Raw genomic sequence first — 17414 nt, forward strand, 5'->3', positions numbered from 1 at the left:
ATTTTTATAAATTCCTCAAGCACACTTTGAAAGCAGCAAATACAAAAGCTTTCTGACCACTTCCAATAAGGTTCTGAATCAGCAACTGAAACATTAACTTAAGTAAAAGAAAAGATTCTATAGTCCTGATCACAATGTAACTGATAAAATATACATATAACTTCAAAATACAAATACTCTCCTGGATAAAGTTTTTAATTAAAAATAAATAAATAAAACCGAGTAGCTAAAGTGATAGTACAGCAGGTAGGGCATTTGTCTTGCACATGGTTGACATGAGTTCAATCCCTGACACCCCAGGAATGATTCCTGAGCCCAGAGCCAGGGGTAAGCCCTGAGCACCACAAGGTGTGGCCCCTCAACACCCCCCAAAATTGAGGCTCACATCACAAGATGAAACTATGCTGACAGTAAAGCTTCATGTAAGGTAAATTTATATAAGCCAAATTCTTTAAAAGAAGACTTTGGCTAAGCTGGCTATTTAAAAAAAACTCTCTCTACACTAGTTCAATCAAAAGGGAAATCTTTAATAAAGTGACATCTTTATGAAGCTCGGGAATAAAACTTTAACTACTTCCTTATCAATAGGTTTTACAAGTTGCCTTCAGTCCAACAGTTTAACAGGTGTTACAAGGCCAATGTTGTTTATCTCTAAGGGAGTTTGTCTAGCTTTGCACCAAGACTCATGGCAAAATGAATTTTAGGTGTGTGCATTTTATCACCAAAAGAAGAAGTTAGGAAGACAGACTCAAGGCATCAGATGTAGCAGATTGCCCCTCTTCCCAGAGTACGGAATCCAGTGGCAGCATAATGGCTGGAAATTAAGAGCTCCTCCAGAGTTCAGAAAAAAGACGATAGGTGGCCACCTCATCTATCACACTACTGACTATCAGGCTAAATGCCTTATTATCTGTTTGACACCTCAGATTTGTGAGCTATCATATGTATAATGCTTTTATAGGCTTAAAGTAGAAAGTTATTCGTGTAGATCTTATCTTAAAAGTATCCATTTAATGAATCTAAAAAATAATTTCATGAAATTTATTTCAACATTTTCCCAAAGTATAAAAACTAAACAATAGGGATGTGAGAAGGGTTAATAACCCAAAAAGGATTCAAGATAAACCACGAATCTGTCTTATCCAAAGATTAAGAAGTTCTGCTTAATGCTTAAATTTTGAAGCCACCTTTGGCCTGTACTTGATACAGCACAGTTTATTAAAAAAAAAAAAGTTTGTTTATTCACTAAATAGAATAAATAGCATTTACTACACAAACTTCTACACATCAGACTTAAATCAGTTCATGTGATTTAATGACAAATACACTCACAATGCACCCATGATTTTCTGTGTTTGATTTCCACTGCTTCTGTTTTATTTTAGAATCGCACCTGGCTGTACTCAGGGCTTACTCCTGGCTGCTTATTTAGGGATCACTCCTTGTTTGGGGCTTGAGGCCATATGCTAGTGCTGGGGCTCAAACTCAGATCAGCCATGGGCCCGGCAATCCCCTTGCACACAGTTCCATCTCTCCAATCCTGACTTTCACTTTTAGTCTATTTAAACCTAATACTTCTCCTTTTGTTTCCTCCTTAGCCCTGATTTGAAAAGCTCAGTAGCTAAATAAAAATAAGGCTGGGAGTCAAAGAGATAGTACAGCGGGTGAGATGCTTGTGTGCCTTGTACATAGTTGGCCTGGGTTCAATCCTTGGAACCATATATGGTCCCCCAGTTAGGAGTGATCCCTAAGTGCAGAGCCAGAAGATTCCTGAGCACCACTGGGTGCGGCCCACCAAAAAAAAACAAACAAAAAATATAAATGTCTGAAATAATATGACAAAATTCATGTATTTGTAAATTTAATTACATGGGTGCCCACTGTGACCTTGAAATTAGTACCAAGTACATCACAATATTGAAAGAAGGATGACATGTTTGAGAAATCAAGAACTTAATTGTTTAACGCTAGCATAAGGGATAAGAGAAAAACCTAAAGTTTACTGAAAGAACATTTCAGGTTAAAAGAAAAAGACCAGGGCCGGAGCGATAGTAGAGTGGGGAGGGCATTTGCCTTGCATGTGGCTGACCCAGGTTCAATCCCCAGCATCCCATACGGTCCCCGAAGCATGGCCAGGACTTAATTCAGCAGTAACCCCTGAGCATTGCTGCGTGTGACCCAAAAAGCAAAAAAAAAGAAGAAGAAGAAGAAGACCATTTTTTTCCCCCAACCTCTAAAGGCTGCTGCGGGCACATAGCTGAGGCACAGGCCTTATACGCTGCCCCGCCCAGTTGGATTCCCAGCCTCACACAGTCCCTGAACAACAGCAGGGACAGCCCTGGAAATGGGTCTGGTGGTTCCTGGCTCTGCGGGACCTTGGCACGCAACCACCAGCCCAGCCAGCTGAGAAAGGCCAGGAAGAGCCCCAAAACCTACGGAAGCACCCCCACCTTCCAGTAAAAATAAATTAATCAGGCTGCTTCGACCTATCATCTCTCCCAAGCCATCTTCATACACCTCATCATGTCAGTGTGTGACTGGAAATAGATGCGTGAAGCGAATGCACTCAAGCAATCATCATCAACTATGCTGTCACTGCACAAGCATCAAAGGAGATGCTTGAGGAAACAAAAGGTGACCCAGTGGTTACTGGGCTACAGTCACGGGACTGAAGCCCAATAAACCTGGCCACGGAGGGGTCACCAACTCGTCTCTGCTGCTTAAAGGTGGGGGCTCTGAACGGGACCAAAGCCTTAAAAAAAGAGCAAAACCAGTAAAACACACAAGCCAGGGATTTTCATGGATATTCACTTGGCAACTCTAACAAGCTCGACCCTTACAAAGTAGGAGGATTATAACTCTTGGTGCTGCAAAACGTGAAGTAATGATACCTCCAATGGGTAAACTCGGAAAAAAAAAAAACACCTATAAAAGAAAGGGGGTTGACGAGGTAGGAATAAAGATCCTTTACTGTTTTTACTGTTTCTGTTAGTCCTGGACAAAGAACTGAAAAAGCAGCTCTTACAGACGCATTTTATAACCAAGGAGACTGTTCGGTTTCACTATCAATCTCTCCTGAAGCTTCATTTTTCCCGCAAGAGCAACACTGCTCAACCGAAGCTGCAGTTAGCAGTTGGGAAGGCTAAACCCACAAGCAGCATATCTAAACACTAATTCTTGGTTGCTTTTATGTGGTTTTTTTTTCCCCCTTCTTATGGCTAACCAGCGCACGACTTGCACACTCTTCCCTGGATTTTGTGCACATTTTCCTGGAAAACCACCACCGCCACGATAAAAACCCGCAAAAAAGAAAGAAAGAAAGAAAGAAACTCGCAAGTCTATCATTTGGGAAGGAGGAAAAACAATAAAACCAAACCAAACAGCTGGCTAGGAGGGCACAGCTCGCACACGAACGCACGCAAGTGCCAAATGGTCCGTCTTCCTACTTAAAACCCCAGAGGTGAAAAGTCTCGGGCCCCGGGAAATCAGAGAAGCGGGTTCGAATCCGCACATTCCCAAGGCCAAATCCGGGCCCCCCCTCTGGCCTCTCAACCAAACCATCAAGAAGTGCCTGCAAGCAAAAAAAAAAAAAAAAAAGTTCTCCAAGTGCTCGCGGCTCAACCACATGACCCCGACACTGTTCCCCCCCCCCCACCTGCAACTCGGGGCCGGAGCGGGGCGGTGGGGGGGTGGGGGAACCAGGGAACAAAAAAGGGGGTAGGGGGGTTAAACCCCTTGGCACGGTCGCTGAGGGGCTCGCAGGGGCGGCGGCGGCAGCAGCAGCAGCAGCAGCAGCGTCCGCAACTCGCCAGCGCTCCCGGAGCTCCGGGATGCCCTTGGAAGGCGAAGCCCGCGGGGAAGCGGCTCCCAAGCGACTCGGGTGCAATGGGGGTCACGGGAGCGCCGGCCGGAGGCGGGGTGGGGGGCGAGCGTGGCCGCGACGTCCAGTCCGAGGAGGAAGACCGGCAGCGACGGGGGCGACGGCTCGGGCGAGAGCGATCGCCGGGCAGCTGGGGCCCGGCCGCCGGGCCGGGGAGGACGCGGGGGGACGCACGCCCCCGCACGAGCCCCCCGGCCGGGGGGGCGCGCCGCACCGAAGGGCTCCGAGCTCCGCCCCCCACCCCCCACCCCGGGTCCCCGGCGCCCGCCTCCCTCCCGGCCCGGGCGCCCGCGGGCTGTGTGCGCGTGTGCGTGGGACCCCCGGCGGCTCACGCCCGGTCCTCCGACCTGGCGCGCGACCCCCCCCAACCCCAGCCCCAGCCCCCGAGCGCCCCTCCGGCACTCACCCCACTCCTCCGCGCCTCAGACCGCACCCCTAGCGAGGCCGCTGCAGCTCCGGCTCAGGGGCCCATTGCTCCACAGGCAGAGGCGGCCCGACCTGGAGGTGGCGAGGCGCCGCGGAGGGCCAGCGGGGCCGACGCACAGCAGCTCCCTCCGCCGCGGCTTTTCCGGGTGCGTGTGTGTGTGTGTGTGTGTGTGCCTGGTTTTTTTTTTTTTCCTCCTCCACGCCCCCCCCACCCCCCAGACCCCCGCGGAGCTGACACATCAACAAAGATGGCGGCGACGCTGAAGTCGGCCCGGCTACAGCTGAGGGGGCGGGGCTCCCGGGAGGAGCCAATCAGCAGCCGCGCAGGCACGTGACGCGCCGCACCTTGGGCCCCGTGGAACCTGTCTGCAGTGGGCGGGGCCGCCCGGGCCAGCGCCTCCGCCGACCTCGCCCCTCTCTGACCGCGCGGGGACCCGAGCCCGGGGCCCTCTGGGCAGCCCACGCTCCCGGCCCTGACCGGCCCGGCCGGCTCTGCTGCTGCCGTGCAGCCCGGCCCTGGCGGCTGCTCCTCAAAGCCCTTCCGCGACCCACGCGAGTTCTTTTCTTTCTGAAGGGCGTGCTCCCTGGAGCGCATCCACCCTTTGGCCCTCGGATCGGTCAGAGATAGGAAGCAATAAAAAAGAGAGAGAGAGAGAGAGAGAGAACTCGGAATTGTGACTTCCCGGCTGAAGGCAGCGCAAACCTGACACCTGGAGTTGGGCGGAGTCCGCAGTCACCTGCCCAGGCTAAGGAAATCTTTCCTGGAAGGGGCTCGGGGTTTCCGTCACGCTGCGTTAGTTGCTAGAGCGCAGCATCCTTGGCCATTGTTTAATAATAAACTGACTGTTGGGGCGTCCCGCCGCTGCCCCCGACCGCGAGCGCCCGGCGCGCAGGGTGTGTCCGCTCCCGCGTGGGCAGGGCAGCAAGCTAGCTGCAAGGGGTTGGGCGACCCTCGGGAACTAGCAACCAAAGAGTGTGTCGGCTCTAGTGGCCAGCTCGAATCGGGAGGACCAGGTGAGATTTAGCGTTGCTGGAGGTTTTTGCAGACCTAGTCTGTGCAGGCGGGAGCTCGCGGATTTAGAACTTCTAACGCGTCGATCATGAGTGAAAAGCGCTTCGTTCTGATGAGCTGTCAACGCAAAGCGTTCGTTCCTAAAGCAAAACTAGTTAAGCTCTGCGGTTAAGCTGCCTCTATGCGGTGGCCTCCAAAAACTTACATTCGAAAATATCAACGTCGTCCGTTTCTCTGATTAAAAAACACATTTTGAGTCTCTTTGAGGTTACAGTCCCTGAGACAGTCCAGAAATCATTTGGCTTAGGCCGGAGCGATAGTACAGTGGATAAGTACACTTGCCTTGCACGCGGCAGGCATGGGTTTGCTCTCTGGCGCCCCCGATGGTCCGTCCCCCAAATCCAACCAGGAGTGATCCCTGAGCACTGCTGAATGTCCAAGCCCTCCCTACTCCCCAAAAAAAAAGAGAAAAAAGAAAAAAGAATAATACATGAAGAAGATAGATTATCATCCTTTTGTAAACCCTAAATGGAACAATGAACCTAGGTAACCATCATCAATAAGTCTAAAACTAGTATATAACAATCTCAGGTGAAACTCAATAGTGGATGAATGTGGCTTAGTAGCACTTGAACTTGCCAACTCAATTAAGAACATTTTTTTTTGGTGCCAAGAGTTAACCCCAGGGCTTCACATAAAAGAAACTCTACGACTGGGTCTCATCCACACCCCAACTGGATTTATTCTCAAGTTTCACAAAGATAAAACTCGATTTTTATGTATCTTCGGAAGTGATACAATAGAGAATAGCTGTAAAGAATTCTTGGGCTGGGGGAGGGGTGCAATCAACAATTAAATGTGCAAAAAATGATTTTTTTCAATAGATAAATTGAAAGAAGTGAAAAGATAAAAAGAAGCAACTAAGGTGGGACCACCAGAGGGTTGCAAGACTGAACCTCCACTTGTGGTGGTGAAAAAAACGTGGCTAGCAGGTTTTTCTGAGAAAGAGAGGAACAGAACATTCCTCAAGTCTTTAAGCTCCAGTTAGGCGTGAACATCTGAGATGCTAGTGTGGTTGAAGTGAGATACCCCTCCCTTCCCTCTTCCTTGCAATTTAAGATCTCAAGATTTAAATTCACCCAGCTTCCTGCCCCACTTGCTGCCTTTTCTTTTCAATTAGGCTTTCCTAACTTGCAAGTGGAGTCCTGTCTGGTTTAAGGCAGGCTAGTCTAACTTTCTAAACTAAATCATTGAGGGCAAAATAGAATCTTCTTGGATCTTGACTGGAATATACTATTTTAAATTATTTGACTGGAAATTTATATGGTAATCTTTTTTTTTTTCTGCTTTGCTCTTTGGGTCACACGTGGCGAAGCACAGGAGTTACTCTGCACTCAGGAGTTACTCCTAGTGGTGCTCAGGGGACCATATGGGATGTTGGGAATCGAACCCGGGTTGGCCACATGCAAGGTAAACACTGTACCCGTGCTATCTCTCCAGCCCCAGTAATCACTTTTAAAGGTTGGGTACATTTTGCTAATAGTATTTAAAAGTGATTATTCTTGGGGCAGGAGAGATCAAATAGGAGGTAAGGCACTTTCCTTGCAAGCAACTGGCTTGCAGTACCATGACTCTGGTTTGAAGCCCTGGCATCTCATACGGTATCCTGAACACTGTTTAGGGTTCATTCCTGAGCATAGAGCAATCGTGACTCAATATCCACCCCCCTCTCCCAGCCAAAAAAATTTTTAAAAAGTCTTTTTTGCGTGAATTTTTGTGGAGTTTTGTTTTTTGAGCCATAACCAGATGTGCTTAGGGCTTACAGCTGGCTCTGTGCTCAAGGATCACTCCTGGTCACCTTAGATGGTCAGTGGCATGCTGTTCCTTAACTCCTGTTTTATCTCTCTTGTCCCAAATTACTCTCTTGTCCCAAATTAGATTTTAGAAAATAAATAAATGTGTATGGATGAAAAGATATGAGTTCCTAGGAAGTAGCAAAGTGTTAAAAATAAATGAATATATGCTAACAGTTTGGCATTTATGTAAATATATCAAAGGCAGCAAGAGTCAACTGATCTCCAACACTGACATAATCTGAGCAAGGGAAGTTATATGGTGTTATCACCCAAAGTATGTAATAAATATGTAATATCTGAGTCCATATAGAGAAATATCCATCCATGTTGATTTAATACATTAGTGGAGAAGAGACAAATCTCCAGTCCAAATGAATTCCAAGTAATTTCTGTAAACACGGCACCTATAAGTAGAAGGAGCATCTCTTCCTTTTGTTAAGCATAAGCACTGCAGAATTACTTCCACATTGGTAGTATTAAAAAAAGAGGGAAAAGTGGGAAAATCTGCCCACACTATTACTCCAGATGATCTTAAATATTATTCACTGTCACTGTCACTGTCCTCCCATTGTTCATTGATTTGCTCGAGCGGGTCCAGTAACGTCTCCATTGTGACAACTGTTACTGTGTTTGGCATATCAAATACGTCAGGGGTAGCTTGCCAGGCTTTGCCATGCGGGCGAGATACTCTCGGTAGCTTGCCGGGCTCTCCAAGAGGGGTGGAGGAATCGAACTCGGGTCAGCCATGTTGGCCGCTTGTAAGGCAAATGCCCTACCCGCTGTGCTATTGCTGCAGCCCTAAATATTATTAACTATTCTAAATCATGGCCAGGATGTAAACGTGATATGGTGCAAAGAAAAGAGCATTTCTGTAGTCTTCCTCAGGATGATCAATAACTCCAGTCTTACCATGGAAAAAAAAATACACGAGGCAAACAAATCACCTACAGAGTGCCTTACCTTTGCCTAGCCCCATCCTGGAAGCAAGCACTATTATTCCATGCAGCTTGGGCAACTACCACAGTGGGAGCAGTTGAGGGCGGCAGATGTGACAATTAAATGTGATGTGGGATCCTGGAAAAATAAGAGAGAAAGTAAAAATATATATAGAAATTATAAATAAATGGTGATTTTTGTTTATACTGTCAGTATTGGTTCCTTAAATGTCATAACAAGTGTTGTTAATAAAAAGGGAAATCTAGATGATGTCTTTGTGTGGGAACTGGGTGCTGTCTTAATATGCTCTGTAAACCTAAATGTGCTTTACAAATAAAATCTACTGAGGAGGGAATCTGAGATCTTGAGTGCTCGTGAACAATAGGCGATGGGGTAGGGGGTTGAGAGATACCGGCAAGACTGAATTGATCACGTGGAAACTGAGGGATGGATATACTCAAGTCCTCAGCATTTGTTCAAAAAGTCCATGGTAAAAAAGAACCTTTAGGGGCTGGAGCGATAGCGCAGTGGGTAGGGCGTTTGCCTTGCATGTGCCCGACCCTGGTTCGATTTCCAGCATCCCATATGGTCTCCTGAGCACCGCCAGGGGTAACTCCTGAGTGCAGAGCCAGGAGTAACCCATGTGCGTCGCTGGGTGTGACCCAAAAAGAAAAAAAAAAGAAAAAAAGAAAGAAACTTTAAAGGAATCCATGTTTATTTACTCTTGGGACACAACCAGCAGTGCTCAGTGCTTTCACCTGACTCTGTGCTTGAGGATTATGCCTAACGGGATTCAGAGCACCATTCAGAGTGCCGAGGCTCAACCCCGGGTCTGATGCATGAAAGGCAAGGGCCCTACCTGCTGCACTTGCTCTCCAGCACCTCGCCCTCCCCAATGTATCCTTGGGTCATCGTCGATGTATGGTCCTAAACTCTTGGAAGTGGTGGAGTGCAGGCAGAAGTGATTATAGGGGTTGCACTTGGAAGAACCAGCAGAAGCAGTGGATTCACTGGGGGGAAACTTAGTTAAGACTTTCAGAGATTCATGGGGCTGGAGCAATAGCACAGCGGGTAGAGTGTTTGCCTTGCACGCGGCTGACCCGGGTTCAATTCCCAGCATCCCATATGGTCCCCCGAGCACCACCAGGAGTAACTCCTGAGTGCATGAGCCAGGAGTAACCCCTGTGCATCGCCGGGTGTGACCTAAAAAGAAAAAAAAAACAGACTTCCAGAGATTCAGGTGATCTTCATCTTCATGAGAAAGGCAAAGGATCAATTGCATCCCCCCCACCCCCACCCCCTCTCGGCATTAAACTTGACTTGAACGGATCTCAAAACGTATCTTTTGCAAACTTCAACCCTGGGGGTTCCCACAACCCTTCTACATAGAGAAGAACCCCCGACCCAAAGCTGCCGGTAAGTCCCCTGGGAGAGCACCCCCAGGGGATGATGATGCTACAGCTCCTTCGCGGAGCCAGGGCTCCAGCTGCAGTGAGGTCGAGCCGAAGCGCTTCCTCCGGGACACGTGCGCGGCGCACGTGCGCAGGCGGGGGCGCACGTGGGCGCGGACTGCGCAGGCGCAGGCGGGCGGGGAGGCGCGGTGGGCGGTGGCGGTGCGGGCGGCGCACAGAGCGCACCTCGGGCCGAGCGGCTCCTGAGCCGGGCGGACGCCAGCCCCTGGGGGAGCCCTCGGGTCTGGGCCGGCGGCCCCTCTGCCGCCTTCCGGGTCGGGGTGGCGGGGCGCCGGGTGAGTGAGGGGCCGCGGGAGGGAGGGCCCTGCGGGGAGGGGTTGGGGTCGGTCGTTGGGGGGGGCCAGACGTTGGGCGCTGGACGTTGAGGGTGGGCGTTGAGGAGGGCGGGCGTTGAGCGCGTCCGGGGCAGGGTCGTGGGGGGTGGGGGTGGGGGAGTCGGGACCGGGAGGGCCGGGACGGGGTTGGCGATTGCAGCCCCGTGTCCACCCCAGCGTGTGGACTCGACGCCCCCCGTGGGACCTTCCCGCCTCCCGCCTCAGGGAAGGATGCGCGGCGGGCGACCCGGCGAGCACTGGTGTCTGCGGGCTTGGGGGGCGCTTTTCTGGGCGACCCCCTCCCCCCGACTGCCCCGTTGGCCCCTGGGCTCGTGAGGGTGGTGCCCACCCGTGTGGGAATCGGACCCGGTTGGTTCCCCGCGCGCGCGCGAGGCGGCCCACGGGCTGGCGCCGCCTCAGGCTTGTCCTGAGGAGACGAGGGGGCTGGGCTGCGCGAGTCCCAGTGGCCTCAGTTTCCTCGCCCTGGTTTCCCGCGCTAAAAACATGCTCCCTGGTGGACGCGTGCGCGGACGCCACCCGCGGGGGGTCGTGGGCGGTGGGCGAGGGGCCGGGGAGCGCAGCCTCTGCCCGGGCGGGAGCCCACGCACCGCCCAGCCCAGCCCAGCCGCGCGGGTCCCCCACACCCCACCGGCTCCCGGGGGCGCGCGTCCGTCCGGCGTCGGCCCAGCCAGGAAGTGGAGCCCAGACCCGGAGCTCCCCGAGGGGCGTCGTCTTCCTTTCCCGTCCTGCGAAACGCGGGAGGCTCCCAGGAGAACAGAAGCGTTGAAGTAGGGGAGAAGTTACAGCCTGGGGGTGGGGGGGTGCTTGTGTGGGGGGCTTGGTGTGCCCAGAGGGGAGGGGCTGCCGCCCCCACGCCCCCCGCCAGGCCCCCTCTTGCACGCGTGACCTTTTGAGCTCACGCTGTCGCTCTCACCCTCCCTCTCTCCTCTCTCACCCTCCCTCTCTCCTCTCTCACCCTCCCTCTCTCCTTTCCTCCCTTTCTCCTTCCTTTATCCCTCCTCCCCCTTCTCCCCTTCCCCATACCCCTCCCCTTCCCTCTCCTTTCCTCCCTCTCTCCCTCCCTCCCCTCCCCTCCCCATACCCCTCTCCCTCCCTCACTCTCCCTCTCACCCACCCTTCTTTCTCCCTCCCTCCCCTCCCCATGCCCCTCCCCCTCTCTCTCTCCTTCCTCTCTCCCTCCCTTCCCCTCCCCATACCCCTCCCCCTCTCCTCTCTCCTTTCTCCCTCCCCCTCCCCATACCCCTCCCACTCCTCCACTCTCCCTCTCACCCTCCCTCCTTTCTCCCTCCCTCCGCCTCTTCCCCTCCCCATGCCCCTCCCTCTCCTCCCTTCTCCCCCATACCCCGCCCCCCTCGCTCCTCCTTCCTCCCTTCCCCTTCTCCCCTCCCCCTCCCTCACCTCCCTCTCTCCCTCCTTTTTCCCTCCCTCCCCCTTCTTCTGTCCCCCTCCCTTTTCTTTCCTCCTTTCTTCCTCCCCCTCTTCCTCTCCCTCCCTCTACCTCGTTCCCTCCCTCTCTCCCCCCTCCCTCTCCAACTCTTCCTTTTTTGTACATAAGTGGAGTTAAGTGGCTTCCTCTATGCTACTCTCCTATCAGCAATGCCCAATGCTAAGAGTGTCGGGGCTCCTTTACCATCAAGAAATTTGAGGATCCTTCTCTTTGAACTAGCCACATCAATAATTTACCCTGGATTGGGGGGCGGATCTTTATGCATCACTCTCATGGAAAAACAAAAGTGGGTTTTGCATGGGAGCAGGAGCTCACTTTACAACTAGGTGAGGTCGGCCTTGAGGGACCCGGGGACTGCAGCCCGAATGAGGGTTTGAAGCGCACCCCATATGAAGTAGACCTGGATACACCCAGCCTGATGATTACCACAGGGTAAAGCCAAGTGGAGTAAGAAATGCAAATTCTTACAGGCTTTTTTGGATGCTTAAAATTCAGCCTGAAACACCTGCTCTGGGAGCTTGGGGTAGCCTAGGGTTTAATACTCGGAACCTTGTGGTTTCTCTAGCACCCACCAGGTGTGTCCCACAAACCAACCAGGCCTGCACTGTGCCCTGATGGTGGAGGTTTTAGAAACTTAACCCGCAGAACCATGTGTTAAAATGCGTAGAACTTTTAAGTCAGTAAATGCAGCTTTGTAGTGTGGTGATTGTGATTACACATTTGAAAATAAATCCCAGAATGTTTTAGGTTGAGTCTAAGATATTTGTCCTGTCCCCGCAGTGAGAGGTTGAATGTAAGATAACGTTCAAAGTCAGGATCCTGTGATTTGTTGTTGCCCTATTAAGAGAATCCTTTTCAGCGGAGAGTTTCTGGTGCACTGCGCAACATTGAGAATTGGGATGGTGCCACCAGTGGGTGAAGGGCTGGAGGAAAAGGAACTTGGTAACCGTGTCAGCTGTTCGAAGGATTTGGGCCTGTTAGGCAGGTGCAAGGGAAGAGAACCAGTTTATAAGGAAAACTAGCTCAGACTGACGCTCCGTTGGTTTCCTGTTACAGAGCAGGTCTAGATGTCTCAATGCTCTGGGCGTTGTAATGACATTCCTGAGCTGGGTGAGGAAGGTGAGCTATCCGTCCTTAAGGAAATATTTCACTTTAGGTGGAGCTTCCTTTAAGCTTAAATCCTTTTTACATATTGCTTACAGTGGGTCTAAGATGGATTCTGTTGTTATCAAAGTCAAGTGTATTTACTGGGGGGGACTTTGGCCAATGAGGCAAGAAGTTTTGCTATGAAAATTTCAGTAAAATCTGAGCATGATGTGATTTCAGTGAATTTCCCTGCAAGTTATCAAGAAAACGACATGACTGCGCATTTTTAGAAACAGTCTTATCCTGTGATTATCTTTAATGGCTCATTGCACAAACCATAGTGCAAAACTATGCTTGGGTAGGTGGGAAATTCAGAGATTCAAAATATAAGATGTGGGTTTTATATTCTTAGAATTTAAAAAATCAAGTTGACAGGTGGAACTTGACTCCATTGGGCAGGAGGGAGCTCTGGACTGAGGGTCAGACTTGCTAACCAAGGAGACGTAGGAAAGGCGAGCTCAGGATTGACACGGTGCATAGCGAAGGGCCCTCCGGTAGCTTGTGGAGAGGACTGTAACCTAATTTTGTGGCTTAAATATTATTGTGTGCCTTTGCTTGGTTTAGAAGCAAGCACATTTTAGGGGGAAAGTGGCTTAATTTAGTGTGAAATGATGTTTTGATCTTCAAAATGGCTTCTCCCCTATTATGTGTAATTCATTATGTAAAACTTCGGTTGGGGGGTACCAAAAACACTGTCATTAACTGTGCATCAACTCCAGAATACTCATTTGTTAAAGATACATGGCATCTTTTTTGGAGTTGGGGTGAGAGTTGTAGGTATTACGTTGAATATACAGTATTTTTCTGATTTTTCACTTGATCCTCTAATATATTGTTTCTAAATGGTAGTACATAATCATTATTTCCTATTTTTCCTATTTTACATGCTCATATTTACAGGATGTTTTTGATGTTTAAGGCTATTTTAATAGCATGATTTTTAAAAGTAATTACCAGATGAGTGGTTAGCAACATTTTAAGACTCTTAAGAGAGAGAGAGAGAGAGAGAGAGAGAGAGTGTGTGTGTGTGTGTGTGTATATATATATATATATATATATATATAACACAATAATGGGTGTCTTTCTGGGAGGATCCTAAGGTCATGCCTGGAGCTACTTGTCCTGGACTTGCAGACCTGATGTTCTGAGTTGGGGCCCAGCCCACCAATGCTGTGGATCCCTAGGGCTACTAGTGCCCTGCAATGTTCAGGGGCCCCTCACGTATGCAAGGCATATGCTCTTACCCTGAAACGCATTCCTTGCCCTTATCCTAGCATTTTCATGCATGTTCCTTGTATAGAGTCTTGAGTTGCAGGGGCTGAAGGTTCTTTCTCTCTGATAATTGCCTTTTTCTTTTGCATGCATTGTTGTAGTCTTGGTCTGATCCTCTGATTAGATATACTTGGAAGGCCACAGGTGTGCTTTCTTTGGCAGCTGCAGATCTCCCACTAAACAGCACTTACTCAATTGTAGACCTTCATTCCCAGCCTTCCAAGGATCTGTTCCACACCCGCCATTGAGTGTGCCTCTTTATCTCTATTTCATTTTGTGGCCAAGCTGGCCAGTGCTCAGGGGACATGCTTGGCAGTCAGCCTATGCCCTGGATTGAACACAGACCTCCCGGCCATAAAACATGCCCTCCAGCACATGAAGCAGCTTCCCTGGCTCAGGAACTTTTTTTTAACAAATGACTTTGCTATGTTTCCTGTGTTGTTATTGGATTAAGCTAGGCTTAATTTAAAGCATGAAATAAAATAGAAATTTTAGGATGCCATTGAAGGAGGATTTTTCTGCTTTTCATCATTCAAAGCACCCACATTAAAATGCCCTTTGGATATTACTCATGATAGTTTTGTTTGTCTCTCTGGGACTTTTTCCTCCATGAAAGTTACAGGATGGGCAGAAATTTGTCCATAGTCTACAAAGCTGAAGGTTACACCTTCAGAAATAAAAGTTGTTAGATCACTTTTATTACTTCTCCTGCACAGGATATTTTCTGCCCACAGACCAGCTGAGAATGTGGCTATTTTGCAGCAGTGTATGGATCTTATTTTCAGAGTAAGAAAGAACCAACAGTGTCCCTAAGGGGTCTCTATAATCATTTCAATTATGGAAGCTCAGGTGGAGATGATGAGAGCAGAGGATTTGGGTAAAGTTAGCTGAGTGGGGAGTTAACTGAGGCAAATTTTGAGGGATGACTGGAAAAGAGCATTTCCCCAGCAGATGCCACATAATCAGGGTGTCCTAGGTGCTGGGCTCAGCATGTTATCACACAGAGCACCCTCAAACGAATTGCCCAGAGGCTGGAGAGGTAGGTGCTGACACCAATTAAGCAATTGGATTGTGCCATTTTACGGTTTAAATTTGTTGACTCTTGTTTAGAAGTTGTTCTTTTGAAAAATGAAGTTCCTGGGGCCGGAGAGATTGTACAGTGGACAGGGCACTTGCCTTACACATGGCTGACTCAGGTTTGATCCCGGGCATCCCATATGGTTCCAAGCCCACCGGGAGTGATTCCTGAGTGCAGAGCCAGGAGTAACCCCCGACCTTCACTGAGTATAGCACAAACCAAAAACTATGAAGGTCCATTTTTATTCCTGTTGTTGGTTTCAAATTCTGCAGTGACATACCAGTCTTTTTGTCTGGTGAATTCAGTGTAACTTGGAACTTGTACTTGAAATAATTTTCTTTTTTGTGTTTATAGGTCCGGCTTTTTGCTAATCAACGTCATACCTGCTTTGCATCGTTCATGAGAATTATCTGTTCCATAGAAAGAAATCACCATCTGGGCCTGTGGTTCATCTACTTTCATAATTAAAAGTTGATTTTTAAAAATACATGTCATCCCTTAGCATTCTATCAGTGTTAAACTTCCACTTCATATGATGTCAAGAAATAATTTGGAGGCATCTACTTGTAAAATGACAGAACCATTTAATTTTGAAAAAAATGAAAGCAAGCTTCCGCCACATGAGTCTTTAAGAAGTCCTGGAGGACATGCTAACCATCCCAATTTCAGGTTGAAGAGCCCAGAGAATGGAAATAAAAAGAACAATTTTTTGCTTTGTGAGCAAACCAAACAGTATTTGGCTAGTCAGGAAGACAGTTTGGTATCCTCAAACCCTAATGGCCTCAGTGGGGAAGCGGTTGGAGCAAAAGGAGATAGGAAGAACTTGCCGACAGGTGAGTGGAAACTACAGGCTTTATCTTGACTTTCTTTCCCGAGGGACCCGGGGTTGCACACCACGTGGTGTTGAGGGCTTACTCCTGGCTCCATGCTCAGGGATCACTGCGATTAAGGGTGTGGGGAATAGAACCTGGTGACCCTCTGCAAGGCAAGCACCACACCCATTGTTCTGTCTCTCAGGCCCTGACTTTATTTCTCTGGCTTAATCATAGGTACATGTGACTGCGTACAGAACACTAGTAACAGGATGGCTGCCTTGCAGTATTGTGCAACTGCATATATCTGTGTGAGGCAGATTTCCTTCAGATACTCCAAATCAACATCCCAACAGATTGAAAGCTAAAGCAGATACACAAATGCAACTTTAATTGGTTTAGGGAATATTAAAGAGAAGGGCAAAAATACCATTTTTCTCAATTTGTGGAGGAATTGTCTGTGGAAAATAGTTTTTAAAATTCTAGGGGCTAGCTTTCTGCGGCTCTGTGGAGATCCCGGCCAGCCGAGGACGTCGGAGTCCGACTCTCCCCAAAAGACACCCTTTTCCCCACCCCCACTGGTGAATAAAGAGCTTTGACCCCCCCCAAAAAAAATTCTAGGGGCTAAAAAAAAATTCTAGGGGCTAATTATCTTCGTAGAAGCAGAGGGAGGAGTAGAATGGGGTTGGGGAAGGATACTGGGGACATTGGTGGTAAAAAATGTACACTGGTGGAGGGATGGGTGTTCGATTATTGTATGACTGAAACTCCAACATGAAACGTTTGTAACTGTAGACCATCGTTATTCAATAAAAAGAAAAATACCTATAACTGAAAATAAAATGAGTCAATTGTAAAAAAAAAATCTAGGGACTGGAGAGGTAGTACAGTGGGTAAGGTGCTTGCCTTGCATGCAGCTTACCCAGGTTAGATCCCTGTCACCTGAGCACAGCAGGAGTAACTTCTGAGTTCAGAGCCAGGAGCAAGAGCTGGGCATTACCAGATGTGGACCCTATCCCCCCCTAACAAATCTGTCAACAGTGGGTCAGAAAGATGCCTCAAATGCCTGAGTGTATGCTTATCTTGTGCAGGTCCCTGTGTTCAAGCCCCAGCACCAGATGGCTTCTGAATACATGTGTGTGGCCCTTGTTTAAAAAAAAACCAGAGTGGAGCTGGAGCAATAGCACAGCGGGTAGGGCATTTGCCTTGCATGCAACCGACCCAGGTTTGATTCCCAGCGTCCCATATGGTTCCCCGGGCACCACCAGGGGTAATTCCTTAGTGCAGAACCTGGAGTAACTGCTGTGCATCGCCAGGTGTGACTCAATAAGCAAAAATAATATAAAAATTAAAAACGGAGCATTATCAACATAGAATACATTAAAATATTTTATATTCTAGCTTTAATTTTTAATATGAAAAATAGGGTTATTTATGGTTTTTGTTTTGTTGATTTGGGCCACACCTGACAGTGCTCAGGGGTTACTTCAGTTTCTGCACTCAGAAATCAACTTCTGGTAGTGCTTAGGGACCATATGGGATGCTGAGGATCAAACCTGGGTCAGCTACATGCAAGACAAGCTTCCTCCCCACCATACTATCACTCTGGCCTCTGAAAAATAATTAGTTTTAATTCTAGGTATTCTGGTAATTATAAATATTGGTAGAGATAATACATGTAAACAAAATTTCAGTGCCTCACTTTCTAAAAATGTGAACAAGTTCGAAGTCCAAAAACACTA

The 17414-nt window shown here is 48.8% G+C and overlaps 2 protein-coding genes across 3 annotated transcripts in view; one reads left to right on the top strand and one right to left on the bottom strand.

Moving 5' to 3' along the window:
- Nucleotides 1-4443, bottom strand: part of CCDC186 (coiled-coil domain containing 186) — a 46610-nt gene extending 42167 nt beyond the window's left edge. For both annotated transcript variants that reach the window (XM_056120501.1, XM_056120502.1), the window contains exon 1: nucleotides 4287-4443. The gene's annotated coding sequence lies outside the window, so the exon portion shown is untranslated. The remainder of the gene's footprint in view (nucleotides 1-4286) is intronic.
- The window catches only part of TDRD1 (tudor domain containing 1), a 55378-nt gene that overhangs the window by 3431 nt on the left and 34533 nt on the right, over nucleotides 1-17414 (top strand). Inside the window, exons 2-4 of the mRNA XM_056120324.1 lie at nucleotides 2993-3132; nucleotides 3763-4452; nucleotides 15363-15693. Coding sequence (XP_055976299.1) covers nucleotides 2993-3132; nucleotides 3763-4452; nucleotides 15363-15693 — 1161 coding nt within the window. The remainder of the gene's footprint in view (nucleotides 1-2992; nucleotides 3133-3762; nucleotides 4453-15362; nucleotides 15694-17414) is intronic.

The sequence above is a fragment of the Sorex fumeus genome, unplaced genomic scaffold (assembly GCF_029834395.1).
Source record: "Sorex fumeus unplaced genomic scaffold, SorFum_2.1 ptg000043l, whole genome shotgun sequence".
Taxonomy (NCBI): domain Eukaryota; kingdom Metazoa; phylum Chordata; class Mammalia; order Eulipotyphla; family Soricidae; genus Sorex; species Sorex fumeus.